This window comes from Falco biarmicus, chromosome 5 (assembly GCF_023638135.1).
Source record: "Falco biarmicus isolate bFalBia1 chromosome 5, bFalBia1.pri, whole genome shotgun sequence".
In the NCBI taxonomy this organism is placed as follows: Eukaryota; Metazoa; Chordata; class Aves; order Falconiformes; family Falconidae; genus Falco; species Falco biarmicus.
This window is the reverse complement of record NC_079292.1, coordinates 69959327-69972909: the sequence shown is the minus strand read 5'-3', so window position 1 is coordinate 69972909 and position 13583 is coordinate 69959327. Positions and strand designations below refer to the sequence as shown.

At 45.6% G+C, this 13583-nt stretch overlaps 1 protein-coding gene across 2 annotated transcripts in view; it reads left to right on the top strand.

The window, feature by feature from the left end:
- LOC130149991 (aldo-keto reductase family 1 member B1-like) overlaps nucleotides 1-12209 on the top strand; it is a 28032-nt gene extending 15823 nt beyond the window's left edge. Inside the window, exons 1-10 of one of the 2 annotated variants that reach the window (XM_056340383.1) lie at nucleotides 2017-2175; nucleotides 2921-3088; nucleotides 3618-3734; nucleotides 5027-5104; nucleotides 5499-5621; nucleotides 8909-9015; nucleotides 9158-9239; nucleotides 9788-9871; nucleotides 10697-10779; nucleotides 11558-12209. In XM_056340383.1, coding sequence (XP_056196358.1) covers nucleotides 2110-2175; nucleotides 2921-3088; nucleotides 3618-3734; nucleotides 5027-5104; nucleotides 5499-5621; nucleotides 8909-9015; nucleotides 9158-9239; nucleotides 9788-9871; nucleotides 10697-10779; nucleotides 11558-11600 — 951 coding nt within the window. In that variant the 5' untranslated portion in view covers nucleotides 2017-2109 and the 3' untranslated portion in view covers nucleotides 11601-12209. Of the gene's footprint in view, nucleotides 1-2016; nucleotides 2176-2920; nucleotides 3089-3617; nucleotides 3735-5026; nucleotides 5105-5498; nucleotides 5622-8908; nucleotides 9016-9157; nucleotides 9240-9787; nucleotides 9872-10696; nucleotides 10780-11557 lie in introns of those variants that run through there. The other variant, XM_056340384.1, reaches the window with a different exon arrangement.
- The last annotated feature ends 1374 nt before the right edge of the window (nucleotides 12210-13583 follow it).

Here is a 13583-nt window from a genome sequence, read left to right as displayed (position 1 = left end):
AAGATAAATCTCCCCTTTTAAAGGCTCGGAGCAAGGCAGAAACTCCCGCTGCTCTTCCCAGGGATCTGGGCTTGAAACCTTGCGTGCCCTTACCTCAGCACACTGGTTCCAGTTATGCCTGTAACTGTTGGTAGCCGTAAAGCTGCAGACCCTTGCAGCTCTCCCCTTTACGAATAGAGATGATCACACCTTGTGACTCTGTCACCTTCTTACATTGCCTTTGTGCTTTTTTGGCAGGCCACAGGGTCTCAGTCAGTAAAGACAGCTCCCCAGGGACATACCCATTTCCATTAATTTGGGCTCTGTTCTTCTCAGATACCAAACACTGCTGGTCTCCAAAGTTGCAGCTTGTGAAATTACAGTTACTAAATGCAAAGTCAGCAAAACAAACTGAAAACTCATGATACTATGCATCCTGTTTCATTGCAAAACCTCGAACGTGGATCAAGAAAAAAAAAAAAAAAAGAAGAAAAACCCTCCTCCCCCACACAGTTCCTCATTGCCAGCATTCACTGTAAAGAAACAGCTGGCCATGTTAGCAAGGACACAGCGCACAGGATTTAGCAGGCTGGCTGTAACCCGGTGACACATGCAGCAGTACTTCTTCCCCCAAGGTCCTGCTGCCATGTGACAGCCCCCGCAAGGCCTTGGGGGGAGGTAAACAGCAAAAAGCCGACTTGCCTTACAGCTGTGAGGGGAAACTCTCCCACTCGTGTGCGCAAAGAATAAAAAAAATAAAAATTACAGAACTTCTGCCTGAAGCCTCTTGTGACCAGATGGAGACATCTCTCTGACAAGAAACCGCCAGGGAAAACCGAACCCGAACGGTAAGAAGTAAGCACCAAGTTACATAATGGCTTTGTGATCCAAGTGAAAACACATCGCATCCTGCCAGGGACAGCTGATGGTGCTGACACAAAACAGGAGGGACATTAAAGAGGAAAACCAATTACCTTGCCCGCCCTTAGTTAAATGGAGCAAAAAATACCAAGCTGCAGCGAGCAGGGGCCTCTGCCATGGGAGGAGGCACCCAGGGCAAACGCTCGCACCTGAAGACACTCTCCATGCGCTAGCAAGCAGCAAAGCCTCCCGGGCAGCTCTGGGTTTTTTCCACTGCACTGCGACCTCTTCAGCAAACAGCATATGCTTGTCTGCAAAAATTTCAAAGCCAGTTTCTGATGTGAGATTACTGGCCACGTACAATTTATGACTGTGCATTTTATTTGGAAATGCCCTCAGCACCTCTCTAAAGATGGAGGGATAATTTCATCATTATGTCACTCATTAAAAAGTCAGTGTTCCTCTTCTGTGACTTTGAAAACACTTTTAGAAAAACTCTCCTAACATTAAAGTGGGGTTTTTTTAACACACTTTCTCCTAAATTGCTCCTAAACCACAGGTCACTTTCCATTGAAGCAGAAGCTGCATTTTTCCCATCTGGAGCAGGGAACAGGTTCTCCCCACTCTGCCAAGCTGGCCACCACATGGTTTCTCCAGCCATCTCACTGTACCAGCACGTGGGGTGACAGGGCTCTGACAAGGGGGACCAGCCCAGGCCACCATCCCTGTCACAGGGACGTGCTGCTCCAGCACAGGGCTCAGCCCTCCCTTGCCCTGTGGAGCACAATTTGCAAACAGCTCTTAGGGTGCCAGGAGACACCTCTGTCGTGTCACATCTCCTCTGCCATGTGCTGGGGCGGCTGAGGTGCCACATCAGGGGACCGGGGCGCTGCGGGAGGCTGCCGGCCGGGTGGGAGGCACGGCCGGCACCGCACACCCCGCGCCCTGCCTGTGAAGTTAGCGCAGCCCCGGCGGCAGCTCCCTCAGGCACAACCCGGGTGGCTGCGTGACCGAGGCCCGCAAACGCGGCCTCTTCACCGCTCGGCAGCCGCCCTGGACCCCCGCCGTGGGCCCGGGCCCGGGCCCCAGTGCCGCAGCTGCGCTCCCGACGCCGGCGCCTCCCCGCCATCTCCCCTCCGCGCCGCGCCTTGTCGTGCCGTGCCGTGCCGTGCCGTGCCGGGCGGGCCCGTCCCCGCCCCGCCCCGGCCGCTATTAAAGGCGCTGGGTCGGCAGCTGTTGTCGTGGTGTTGCTGGGCGGCGTGTGGGGCCATGGCGACTTACGTGCAGCTCAACACCGGGGCCAAGATGCCCATCCTGGGGCTGGGCACGTGGAAGGTAACGCGGGCCTCGGTGGGGCCCCTCCGCAGGCGGACGGGGCTGCGCAGCGCGGGCCCGGCCCGTTACCGCCCGTGCGGGACGAGCGCCCTTCCCGGCCCCGCGCTGGGGGAGTGCGGCGGGGGCGGCGCGGCGCATCGCAGTCGTGGCCGCCGGTCTCGGAGCTCGGCTCGGGGCCGTCCCCACTGCCACCCCGGGCGCGGCGCTGCCGGCGCCACCGAGCCCCCGGCCGGGGCTCCCCGCCCGGCACGGCGGGGCCGCCGCGGCGCCTGGCACCGAGGGTCGCTCGCTGCCCGCTGGCCCCTCGCAGCAGCCCGAGCCCCCGCGGCAGCGCAGCGCTCTGCGCGGGTCGCCGGGGGCTGAGGCCCCTCCGCCGGGCTGAGCCCCCCGTGCTGGCAGCTGCTGAGGGCCGCTCCCCGGGGAAGCGGCGGGGGAGGCGGGGGGGCCTCGGCCCGGCCCTGGGGAGCGGCCCGGCGGGGGGGCCTCGGCGCGGCGGAGCGTGGGGCTGAGCGCGGCGGCCGCGGAACGGCTGCGGCTGGGTGTGAGCTCAGGATCTCTCCTTACAGATGTATATAGGCTCAAAAGGGCTGCACGTAAAGCCGGGGCTCTGTTTGATGCTGTTGGTGTTCTGTTTTATTTCAGTTGGGGGGTTGCTTTAAGAGGGGTGGCCACCTTAATTTTATCTTGCCAGGAGAAAGGTCTTCAATATATATTGATTAGTGTTTCTTGGATATTATTTTTTCAGTCCCCTCCAGGGAAGGTAACAGCTGCGGTAATGGCTGCTGTTGATGCTGGATATCGTCACTTTGACTGCGCCTATGTGTACCAGAATGAAAATGAAGTTGGGGATGGGATCCAGCAAAAAATCAAGGAAGGTGCTGTGAAACGAGAGGACCTCTTCATTGTCAGTAAGGTATGGATCTGATGGTATAGGATTCCAGGAGGCACCTGTTTTTTATAGTGACCCCCTGGTTCTTTACTTTCCTACTCTGTGGTATGGCATGGAATAATTCAGAGCATCACTTAGGCCACTCCTGAGACAAGCTCCCTGCTCTGCCTTGTTTTGTATGGAGAATAGGCAGGGTATGTACCATGGGTATGGGTGATGCTTTAAACTTCATGGCATGAAGTTATGCAGTCCTCTTTCATGCCATATCTGACCTTCTAGTAGGTGACTTTTGAATGAGGTCTTAATTAATGAAATCAGACTGCTTCTGCTACCTGATGTGACACCCTTCAGTCATGTGTGCTGCCACTGCACATATTGCCCTCATTATGGCAGACCAGTCCTGCTCACAGAACAAGCCTCTTTTGAAGATCAGGAGGATGATCTAGTTCCACATCCCCTTCCAAAGGGGACAGGCACTCTCCTGAACAGGACAGAAGGGTTCCAAGAAGTTTAACCCAGGCGGTCATGGTGTGCCTTGGCTTTTTGTCTGTAGCTGTGGTGTACGTTTCATGAAAAGCCTCTGGTGAAGGGAGCGTGCCAGAAGACTCTTGCTGCCCTGAAAGTGGATTACCTGGATCTCTACCTCATCCACTGGCCTCTTGGTTTTAAGGTACAGTAACAGCAATACCTTTTTCTGTTGTGACTGGCAGTTTTGAAGAGCTAAATGGCTGTACAGCCCAGTAACTGCTCCAGCAGACACAGATCATACTGTGTCTGTACATTAGCCCCGTGCTGCTGTGCAGCTTTACTCTGGCTGTGTGAGCCAGGCTGTTTATCCCTACCTCTGAGATTCCTGCTTGCACAGCACCCTCTGCCCTTTTGATCATGGAAGAGGTAGGCCTTGAACTAGGGGTAAGTTTCCCTACTGCAAGCAAGAGTTATATTGCTCTCCTTCTGATTATTGCCTATGTGTTATCTTATACAAATCCAAAGTGTGTTCAGCGGGCAATGATACGGTTTCCCCTTTGTGGGAAGGAGGGCTGTACTTTACTGTGTGACAGATTCTTTTGTCTGCATGTTACAGAATTGCAGAACAAGAAAGTATTTGTTTTCCCTTTCTGTCTATAATCACTGAGTCCTTTAATATGATACAGATTGAGTTGACCTTTGCTGTAGGAGCCTTAGTGCTTCACAGACCTTGGATTTCAAAATGTGCAACTTATTAGTTCCTAACTTCTACTGGCTGCATGCAAAGGAACTGATGTCTCCATTTGAATATTTCTAAGCTTAGCCTTTCTGCTAGAGCCTGATCAGAATCTTATTCCTACTTGTTGCTTGTGAGATCAACTGGTTTTCATAGTGTCTGTATTTTTAAAACTAGCTTCACGTGGACATCGCTATCAAAGGAAAAATATGTTGTGGTATAATTTATCGGTAGAAAACAACTAGTCTTGAATGAAGCTGATACTTGGCATGTAGTCCTAACTGGGACACTGGCTGTTCTAACATTCCCTATGCCAGCAACTTAAACAATGGCTCTCCCCATGAAAGACCTGTCAGCAGGTCTGGTCCAATATAGACTGAACATGTTCCAGGTCCTAAGTGGGTCCTTATTACACATTTTAATAAAGCACTTCATTATGTCCACTGGAGAGTTGTGTATATCTTTGTAATAAAGAAAGTAAACTTGTAAACTGGCTAGAATTCTACAAGTGGAGGTTGTCTTGTCTATTTTGATGAGTCAGAGAACACTGCATCCAGCAGAAGTACCTGTCCTTATTGAGATGGCTGTGGGCAAAAGTGCCATAATCCCATGTGAAAGCAAGGGAAAAGACTGAAGAATGTAGATAATGACTATTGGTATGTCCTGCAGTAGGAGTTTGTAGTAGCACCAGCTGAAGACAATGATGACCTAACTTCCCACCAAAGAGTGTTTTAAGCATTTTGCTTTCTCACTGACAGGCAGGAGAGGAGTTGTTTCCCACAGATGACAAAGGCATGTCTATACCCAGCAACACAGATATTCTACAGACATGGGAGGTAAGTTTAGCTACAGCAGGAGAATCACATTTGTTCTCGGCAATCTTTTCCATGTTTTCATTATGTTCAGCAGTCTAAATTCTCATGTATGTAGAACTACTTGGAAGAACTCATTGGTACAATAGCAGATTGTTGGGTATCATTATTTTCCCCTTCTAACTTCCTGTGAATTTCCACAGTTTCACAGAATGAGCCTTTGAGCTTTGGTGAAATGGGAGACACGGCACAAATATACTAGTGCCCTGGTGGTGGGGTGTTTTGTTTGCTTTACCTCAAGCTTGAGCTCTGAAAATCTAAGTGCTTTTTTGTCTCCTCATAAAGGAAATAAGCCATGTAAAGAAGAATGTGTTCTTTGGGCCCTGTACTGTGCTGACTTTGTGCTGTTTTCTGTTAGGCCATGGAAGAACTGGTGGATGCTGGTCTGGTAAAAGCCATTGGTATCTCTAACTTTAACCATGAGCAGATAGAAAGAATCTTGAATAAGCCGGGACTGAAATACAAGCCTGCAAATAACCAGGTGAGCATATTCTCTCAATCCCACCTTTTAACAACTTCTAGATGCACAAGGTGCTGCTTTTTATGGACTTTCTGCACTACTGCTTGGAAAATCGGGCAAGGAGCAGTTCCAGAATACCTTTTTTTTGAGGGGGAGGGAGCAGAGGGAAATCAGATGAGCTTTAAAAACTTCCTTGAAATAGAGTTAAACTTGGCATATATATGAGGACCTGAGAGAAAATTGGATGACCTTTTTGCAGCTCTTCTATGGAGTGGCCAGTTGCTGTTGCCTGGGCAAATTAAACAGGAACATGCTTTATGGAGTGATTACAGACTTAATGAGGGTTAGGAGGAAGGAGGAAATGGAGTTGCAAGGTAGGCTGTAGGGCAGAAGTGTCCAGATACATAAACTGCACTTAAACAAAAATCTTAGGAACATACAGGTGGTAGAAGACCTTGGAAGATAATCTGCTGTATTTCACAGCTCAGAGCAGCATCAGCTGTGATATCAGACCAGGTTGCCCAGGGCTTTATCCATCTTGAAAGCCTGCAATGATGGAGACTGCACAGCCTCTCTAGGCAGTGTGTTCTGCTGTCTGATGCAGTGCCTTGGGTGTATGGGCAGGGGAGGGAGTCTTATATCTGATCTCAACCCCTCTTGTTTAAACTCATGCCTCTTTACTGGTGCACAGTGGGAGAAAAAGAGTTTGGCTTGTCTTTGCATGAAGTTCTTTCAGGTATTGAAAAGCTGGTATTAGGAAACCTGAAACCTTCCTTTCTTCAAGCTGAACAAGCCCAGCTCCCTCAGCCTTTACCAGCACAACATGTTCTCCAGCCCTCAGCCATCCTGGTGGCCCTCTGAATTCATGACAGTCTGTCAGTCTTTACTTAAGTGGGTGAGAAGGGGAAAAACTGGACATAGTACTATAAAGGTGGTCTGACAAGTGCTTAGTAGAGACAGATCATCACTTGCCATGATTTACTGGCTGTGTTCCAGCTGCCAGGGCTCACTGCTGGTTGGTGTTCAGCTCAGCCTACTATGCCCCGCAGGTCATTTCTAGCATAGGTGTTTTGCAGATAGTCAGGCTCCAGCCTGTGTTACTGCCAGGGGCTTTTCCTTTCCAGGTGCAGGGCTTTTTGTGCAGCCTTGTTGAACTTAATGAGGCTTTTGTTGGCCTGTTCTTCCTGCCTGAGTGGGTTCCTTTGAAGTGGCAGTCCTGTCTTTGGGTGTATTGGCTGGTCCTCCCCCAGTTTGGCATCATCTGCAAACTTGACAAGATCATAGCCTGGCACAAGTTGTTGAAAAGGACAGATCCCAGGACAGCCCCGTGTGGAGTCTACCTAGACTTGTCCTTGGTTTCTATGGTGTTTGAAGGGCTGTAGTTTCAGTTATTGTTACCTGATTACTAGAACAGGTTAACTTACTGTGTTAGCCTGAGCATATGTATGGAAAAGGGATTTTAACACCTTTTTTTTCAGAAAGCTAATAGGATTGTTCTCTTGGAAGTCTATTCAACATAGAACTGAAACATTCTGACAAGTGCAAAATTCATAATTCTGTACTATAGCTATTCACTATCGGTCCCAATGTACTTTTAGGAGACTTGGTAGAAGTATTTATACCTTTCAGCGTCTACCACACCTCACTGCTGCTGTCACTGTAGCTGATAATTACCCTTGTCTCTTGCATAGAGGTCACTGATCTTGTATCTCTCACTTGTAAATGTTTGCAAGCTCTCAGCTTACTGTAATCAAGTTAAGCTCAGAACAATGGGTCTTTGGTCCCTGTCCTTCCAAACTTACTGCTCCTGAAGAAATGCTTGTGATCCTGAAAGCTTTTCTGTTATTAACACTTACCAGCTGGCCTAATAGTGATAGCGCTTTCTGTAAACACTTTCTCTGTGCAGATGTTTGACATGTAATGCAGTAATCCCCTGCGTTTGGTGCCATTCCCATTCTTAATTTGGATGCAGTTGGTATGCACGTTGGTTTTGGTTGTAGTGAGAAATTATTTTGCAAAGTAGTAGTTGTGTTACAATGATCCTAGTACTTGGTTCAGTAAGAAATCTGACTCTGAAGTACTTGATCGTTATCGTACAGTGTGGATTGCAATAGCTTAAGACACTTTTTAAAGATATCATAGGCTTTTCATCCTGGTCCAAACATAAGCCTAATAATATAGCTCAGTTCTTCAGCTTGAGTGCCAGTAGGGAGTAAGAATGACTTTGCCTCATTTATATTGCATAAATTCTATCTATTGAATAGTTGAGAAAATAACTGGATATTCTCTTGAGCTGCTGAAGCAAAATAAATATATATAATACATCCCAAACTGAGTTGTCATGTTTAGTATCCCAGCATGCTGCAGAAGGGAAACAGCCGTGCAAGCTTCTGATAACAGCAAGCAGCTAGAACCACAAGTAAGACACTCAAGACAGTAAACTGATCCTGTGTTTTGCACTCTTTTGCTCTGTTGCCAAGAGCACAAATTTCCAGGGACTTCCCTCAGAAAGAGCAGGAGGATGCTCTCTCCCTGTTGTGGAGCTATCCTGGAAGTCCAGCTATGCAAACTATTAAATGTTAATTTTTCAGCCTCCTGACGCGGGGATAATTCCTGTTCCCTACTGCATATCTGCACGTTAGCTTGCCAGAATACAGATCCACTGTTAAGGAGTCTGTAGCCTGTTATGTAGATAATCTTACAGAGATTCATAGTAAGTACATGTGTTTATGAGAAGTCTGTAATGGACCACAAGCTAAAAGTCTAAAATATGTAGCAGCTAGCCATTCTCACTCTTTGGACTAGGAGGTATTCACTGTTAGTATTGACACAAAGCAAATAAAACCAAATGAAACAATACTGGTATTGAAGTTAATATGGTTGTTGTAAAGAAAAAAAACCAACAACAAACACCACACTCCACCATTATTCGATGTTTAAGTAGGGACGAAAAGACCTTTGTACTTACTAGTCTGCTATCCTGTTGTTAGGAGTTTTACAGTTTTCTTACGTGTGCATTTTACTGAACTGCTCCATTTAAGCAACGGTGTAGCTGGTCATCCCATGTGCTGGAGATTATACAGATCAGCATAGTTTTAATGAGTGGTGTTAGCAGTCTTTGGACCCATCACTATAAGGAAAGCTACTTGTAGAAAGAGAGCGGGGGCATATAGAAAACAAAGGATGCATAATATTGTACAGAGTATAAATTAGAATTAAAAATGGCCTTCGATTTAATTAAAAACTAATCCGTGGAATATCTTAAAACAGTTAAATCACTGTAAATCTCTGTACTCCTATGTTGGCAGATTGAATGTCATCCATACCTTACCCAGGAGAAGCTGATCAAGTACTGTCAATCCAAGGGGATTGCTGTGACAGCGTACAGTCCACTTGGCTCTCCTGACAGACCATGGTAAGATCACATTTTGCAAGGGAGCTGGCGTGAAACTTTGAGACTACACGTGCACCATTAATTATTCATCCAGATACAGGTCTCTATTGCTAGGTTGGATCTCTGGAGGTTTCTAGCCACTGATCTTCTTTCCTCTGTGTAGGGCTAAGCCAGAGGATCCTTCCCTTCTGGATGACCCCAAGATCAAAGAGATTGCAACCAAGCACAACAAAACCCCAGCACAGGTAGGTAGGTACCAGGCAGCGGGGACTCCTTCCTGTTACGCAGCCTTAACAGCAGCTAAAGACAATGTAAAGGACAGGCTGGCTCTTCATTCCCTGTCACCTGTGGTGCTCTTCTGTGGTTTTAAGTAGCAACACAAGTTTGTTTACTTTGTAGCTTTCAATGCATGCTTGCAAGGGCTCTTTGACCATCAGCAAGAAACGTTTTCTTGACCTGTCTTCAGATGTTGTCATGTTTCAGTTTCCCTTAAGTCCTGTTGCAGAAAATGAGAACTTGTATACCCTACTAAGTCTGGGTGGGAATGAAAAAAGTATCACTAAAGTGAAAGGGGAAGGAGAAAGGAAGCCTTTTATGTGGGGCTTCACCCCTTTTCTGTTTGCACTCTAGAAAGTGCCATTTAGAATTCAGGTATGATTTGAAATGCAGCTCTGCAGAAATGGGTTAACTCTGCTGAATTGTACAGTTTGTGGCAAACAACTGTCGGAACAGGCTCTGCTTGCGATAGAACAAAACCCATCCTCCCTCTGACTTGGTGATATATCTTCTGCAGGTTCTTATTCGGTTCCACATCCAGAGAAATGTGATTGTGATTCCCAAGTCTGTCACACCACAGCGCATTGTGGAGAACTTCAAGGTGAGTCGTTAGGAGTGAGCTGGGTGCTGCCCTTCAGGGGTGGCATGGCTTCTCCCTGCAGGGCAATCGGTGATCCTTCCCAGGTCCTCCTCAGGCAAGAGGACTGGGCTTTTTCTCTCTGTATGTTTACCTGCACTCTACTGAGGGCTAAACTTAAGGTTACAGCTGGAAAGCAGGAGTAAACAAAGCTTTTAGAAATATTATACGGATAACCTTAGCAGTCATGTTATGTGATACTTCCTGTTCCGTGTCATGTGGGTGAGTTGTCTGACAGCTTGCCTAGGGCCCTGGGTGCAGCAGCACGCCACAAAAGGCTTATGTAGAGCAAGCACTGCTAAGAAAATACTCCTGGTGTCCATAAATCCTCTTGCTGCTCCTGGTTCAGTGGTCCTTGACTGAAACCACTATTAGGATTTTGGAAGACGTGTAATCGCATTAGTTGGAATATGAAAGTCTCGTAGATGTTCCTTTGAAATAGGACAGAAAGATGCATCTTTCCCAAGTGGAGGATGGAGACACTGTGCAACACTAAGTGCTCTCTAAACTTAAAACAACGGGCACATGTAACTGCAACTTGAGATATTTTTTTTCTTAACTTCTCCCTCTCCTGCTCACGTCCCTCCCCTACTCTGACTAGTAAGTAGAGTCTTGGAAATCCAGCGAGCCATCTTTTTCCTTTCCCACCTTCACGAAACAGTCATTTCTTCTAACAAGCACCCCTGCGCTATTGACTTGTTCTTTAATTTTGTGGTTGGGTTGGGGGTTTTTTTGCTTACAGTTTCTGATATGTTCAAAGAGGTGACTTCCAGCTGTTTCTCTTGCCAGGTGTTTGACTTTGAATTGACTAAAGAGGAGATGGCAGCTATTCTCAGCTTTAATAGAAACTGGAGAGTCTGTGCAATGAGCACGTGAGTGGCAGTGTTTTGGTTTGGGTTTTGTTTTTTCCAAGCTGTTAAGTTATCGGTATGTCATAGTCTAGTATATGAAGTTAGAGATAGTAAGTTTGGTGAAAATTCAGGACGTGCAAACTCAGTTTCTCAAGGGATCATCCTCAAAATAATGTTTTCAGAGTAAGCTTTTAAATGTTTGTTACAAACCAAATCATGATGAGCATAAAGCAAACCTCATGTTCATTTTCAGTTCAGTCTCCAAGAAACTCTTTGTAGCTGGAGCTGCAACAGGAGGCTTCCTATTCATAATTTTTATTTTCTCCATATTGGAGAACTGAGCATGATGCAGACTCAAGTTCTTAATTAACTTTGCTTGTGGTATTTTGTCTTTGCCATGACTCTTAAGTATATTAGAAAAACTGTGTTCTTCAGGAGTGGTTGGGAAAGTAAATAAACATCCAAAAAGTAAAATAAGGATTTGCAGCTTTGAAGCCTAAATCCAGATATGAAATCTATGTTGGAAGGCTGCAGAAAAAGCCTTCCTGGCAGTAAACAGTGAAACCTCGAATTGGCTGTCTGCAAAGCACATAGGTCATGTCACCTGAAATGCTCAGTCTGAGCAACAGAAGGCACTCAGGAATTTTTCTGTTTGCAAATGCAGTGTACCACCAAGGAACACAGAAACAGACTGGTTTTATACGGTTCAGCTCCTCTGTTGGTGGCTCTTTGCATTGGTTACAGCTGCATATGGTATCTTTCAGAGATAAGATAATCGTTCCTCCTTGATTTTCTTCAGGTGCAAAACTCACAAGGACTACCCTTTCAATGCAGAATACTGAAGATGGACACCTGCCTTTCTCCAGACTTTTCAGATATGCTTCTGCTGTTGCCTATGAGTTGTCTACGTAGCTTTCTCACTGCATCAGATTCCCCCACCCCAACTTTTTCTCCCACAAAGATGCAGTATATGTACTCGGTGATTTTGTGGTGTTGGTTGGTTTTTGGTTGGTTTTTTTTTTTTTGAAGAAGGAAATGCTAAAATGGTTCTGAAGAGCACCCTGTATGGACTAGTAGATTCTTTGCCAAACTGCATGTCTGGAATCGGTAAGCAAAAAACACTGAGAAAGTTTGAACAAGCAGTCACTTTCATTTTGGAACACTGTGAATTGGAGCTAGTAACTGTTGTTGTCTGGAAGGACCAGGATAATGGCAGATTTTATGTAATTAATGAGGTCTGTTTTTTTTCTGATTACTTCTGGGTTTGGTTTTGGGTTTGTTTGGGGTTTTTTTGTAACACTCCATGGATCTTTCTCAAATTGGAAGTGCAAGTTGATTTCTAAGCACAGCAGTTTGTACCTGGGTAGCTCTTTGAAAAGTGTATAGGTCCTAGTTTCTTGATGATATGAAAGCTGTTTTTGCTTATAATAAAATACAGTTTCATTACTGTGTGTAATTAGATGGTTATTTCAGCAATGCTCTAATGGTAGTAATGCTGGAGTAGCTGTATTGTGTCAGCTGTCTCCAGAGATTACATAAAAGCAAGGAAAATCACTGTCCCCTAAGAAATAATCTGTTGATATTTCTCCAGTATGACCTGCTAGCTGTCATGCTGGTGCACATGTAGAACACCTGAGTGTGATGTACCTGTGGCCATTGAGTCTGCTTGAGCCTCTCTTTAAATAGATCTGTCTTGGTAAGTCTGACAGCTAATATACTAATCTTTAAATAGTTCTTTATTTTACTGAAGTGGTAGTATACTTTAGCTAGTAGAAAACTCATTCCCTTGAAGACATGAGGCCTACACAGCATCCTGTGGGATTATTTCACTAAGAAGTAGAAAGCTGGCCCTTTCCAGGCAGGCAATACATGATGCAGGAAAGAATTCTGTGCTTGTACAAGCTACCATTTGCAAATACAGTAAAAATGGGTTTCCAAGAAAATCCTGTCATGAGCTAGCAGATCAGAAACTTACTACTTTGGGACGACAGAAAAATAGGCTTACACCCAAATTTTGACATGTAAGGTGTGTTTGTCCCTTGGGTTGTTGGGGTTTTTTTTTAAATATATATAGTCTTCACAATAATTGCAGGTAATGGTTTTAAAGTTATTGCCTTCTGAGAGCTGCTTCAGATTTCACTAAATGTATTTGGGCACTTGTAAAAACAGGGGCTAGTATTGGGTGATGTTCTTGTGAATTTTTTTCCAAAGTCTGAGCAGATCTAGAGCATGAACTTACCTATCAAGCAGGTTGTGTAGGCCTGGCAGAAAGGGGGTTCTTTCTGAATAGATGAAAAAAGGGAGATGCCATAACTCTTAATGCATAATCACCCCTAAATGGTAAACATAAAGTAGGATTCTGATTCCGTAACTGCATAGTATAGTGTACCTTAAAGGAAACTCAGCCAGGTTATAGTGTACTGTGAATGCAGCTGTTCTCAAGCCATTTGCAAAGTAGGTGGCTTGTTTCCTGGTACTGATAAAAAGGTACTAAGGAGTCATGCTAATAACTCTTTCTTTCTGATACATGGTAGCCATTATATTGGGAAAATAGATTGTTATTTTCGACTGCTTCTTTTAAGTCTACACTATCACTGAGGCCAGTCTTTACATGCATTGTGGTTTTGGTCAGAATAACTTACAATGGGCTGAACAGACAAGACTGAGTTAACTTTTACAGCATGAGGGAGGAGAGAATCAAGATCTGACTCTAAGCAGTGTTCTTCTCTAATGCTGATTCTCCTAACATAAATTGATTATAATCACTTTAAATTCTTAGCTTAAAAGCAAATACAAAAGTTTTGGTTCTACAGATAGTTTTGTAT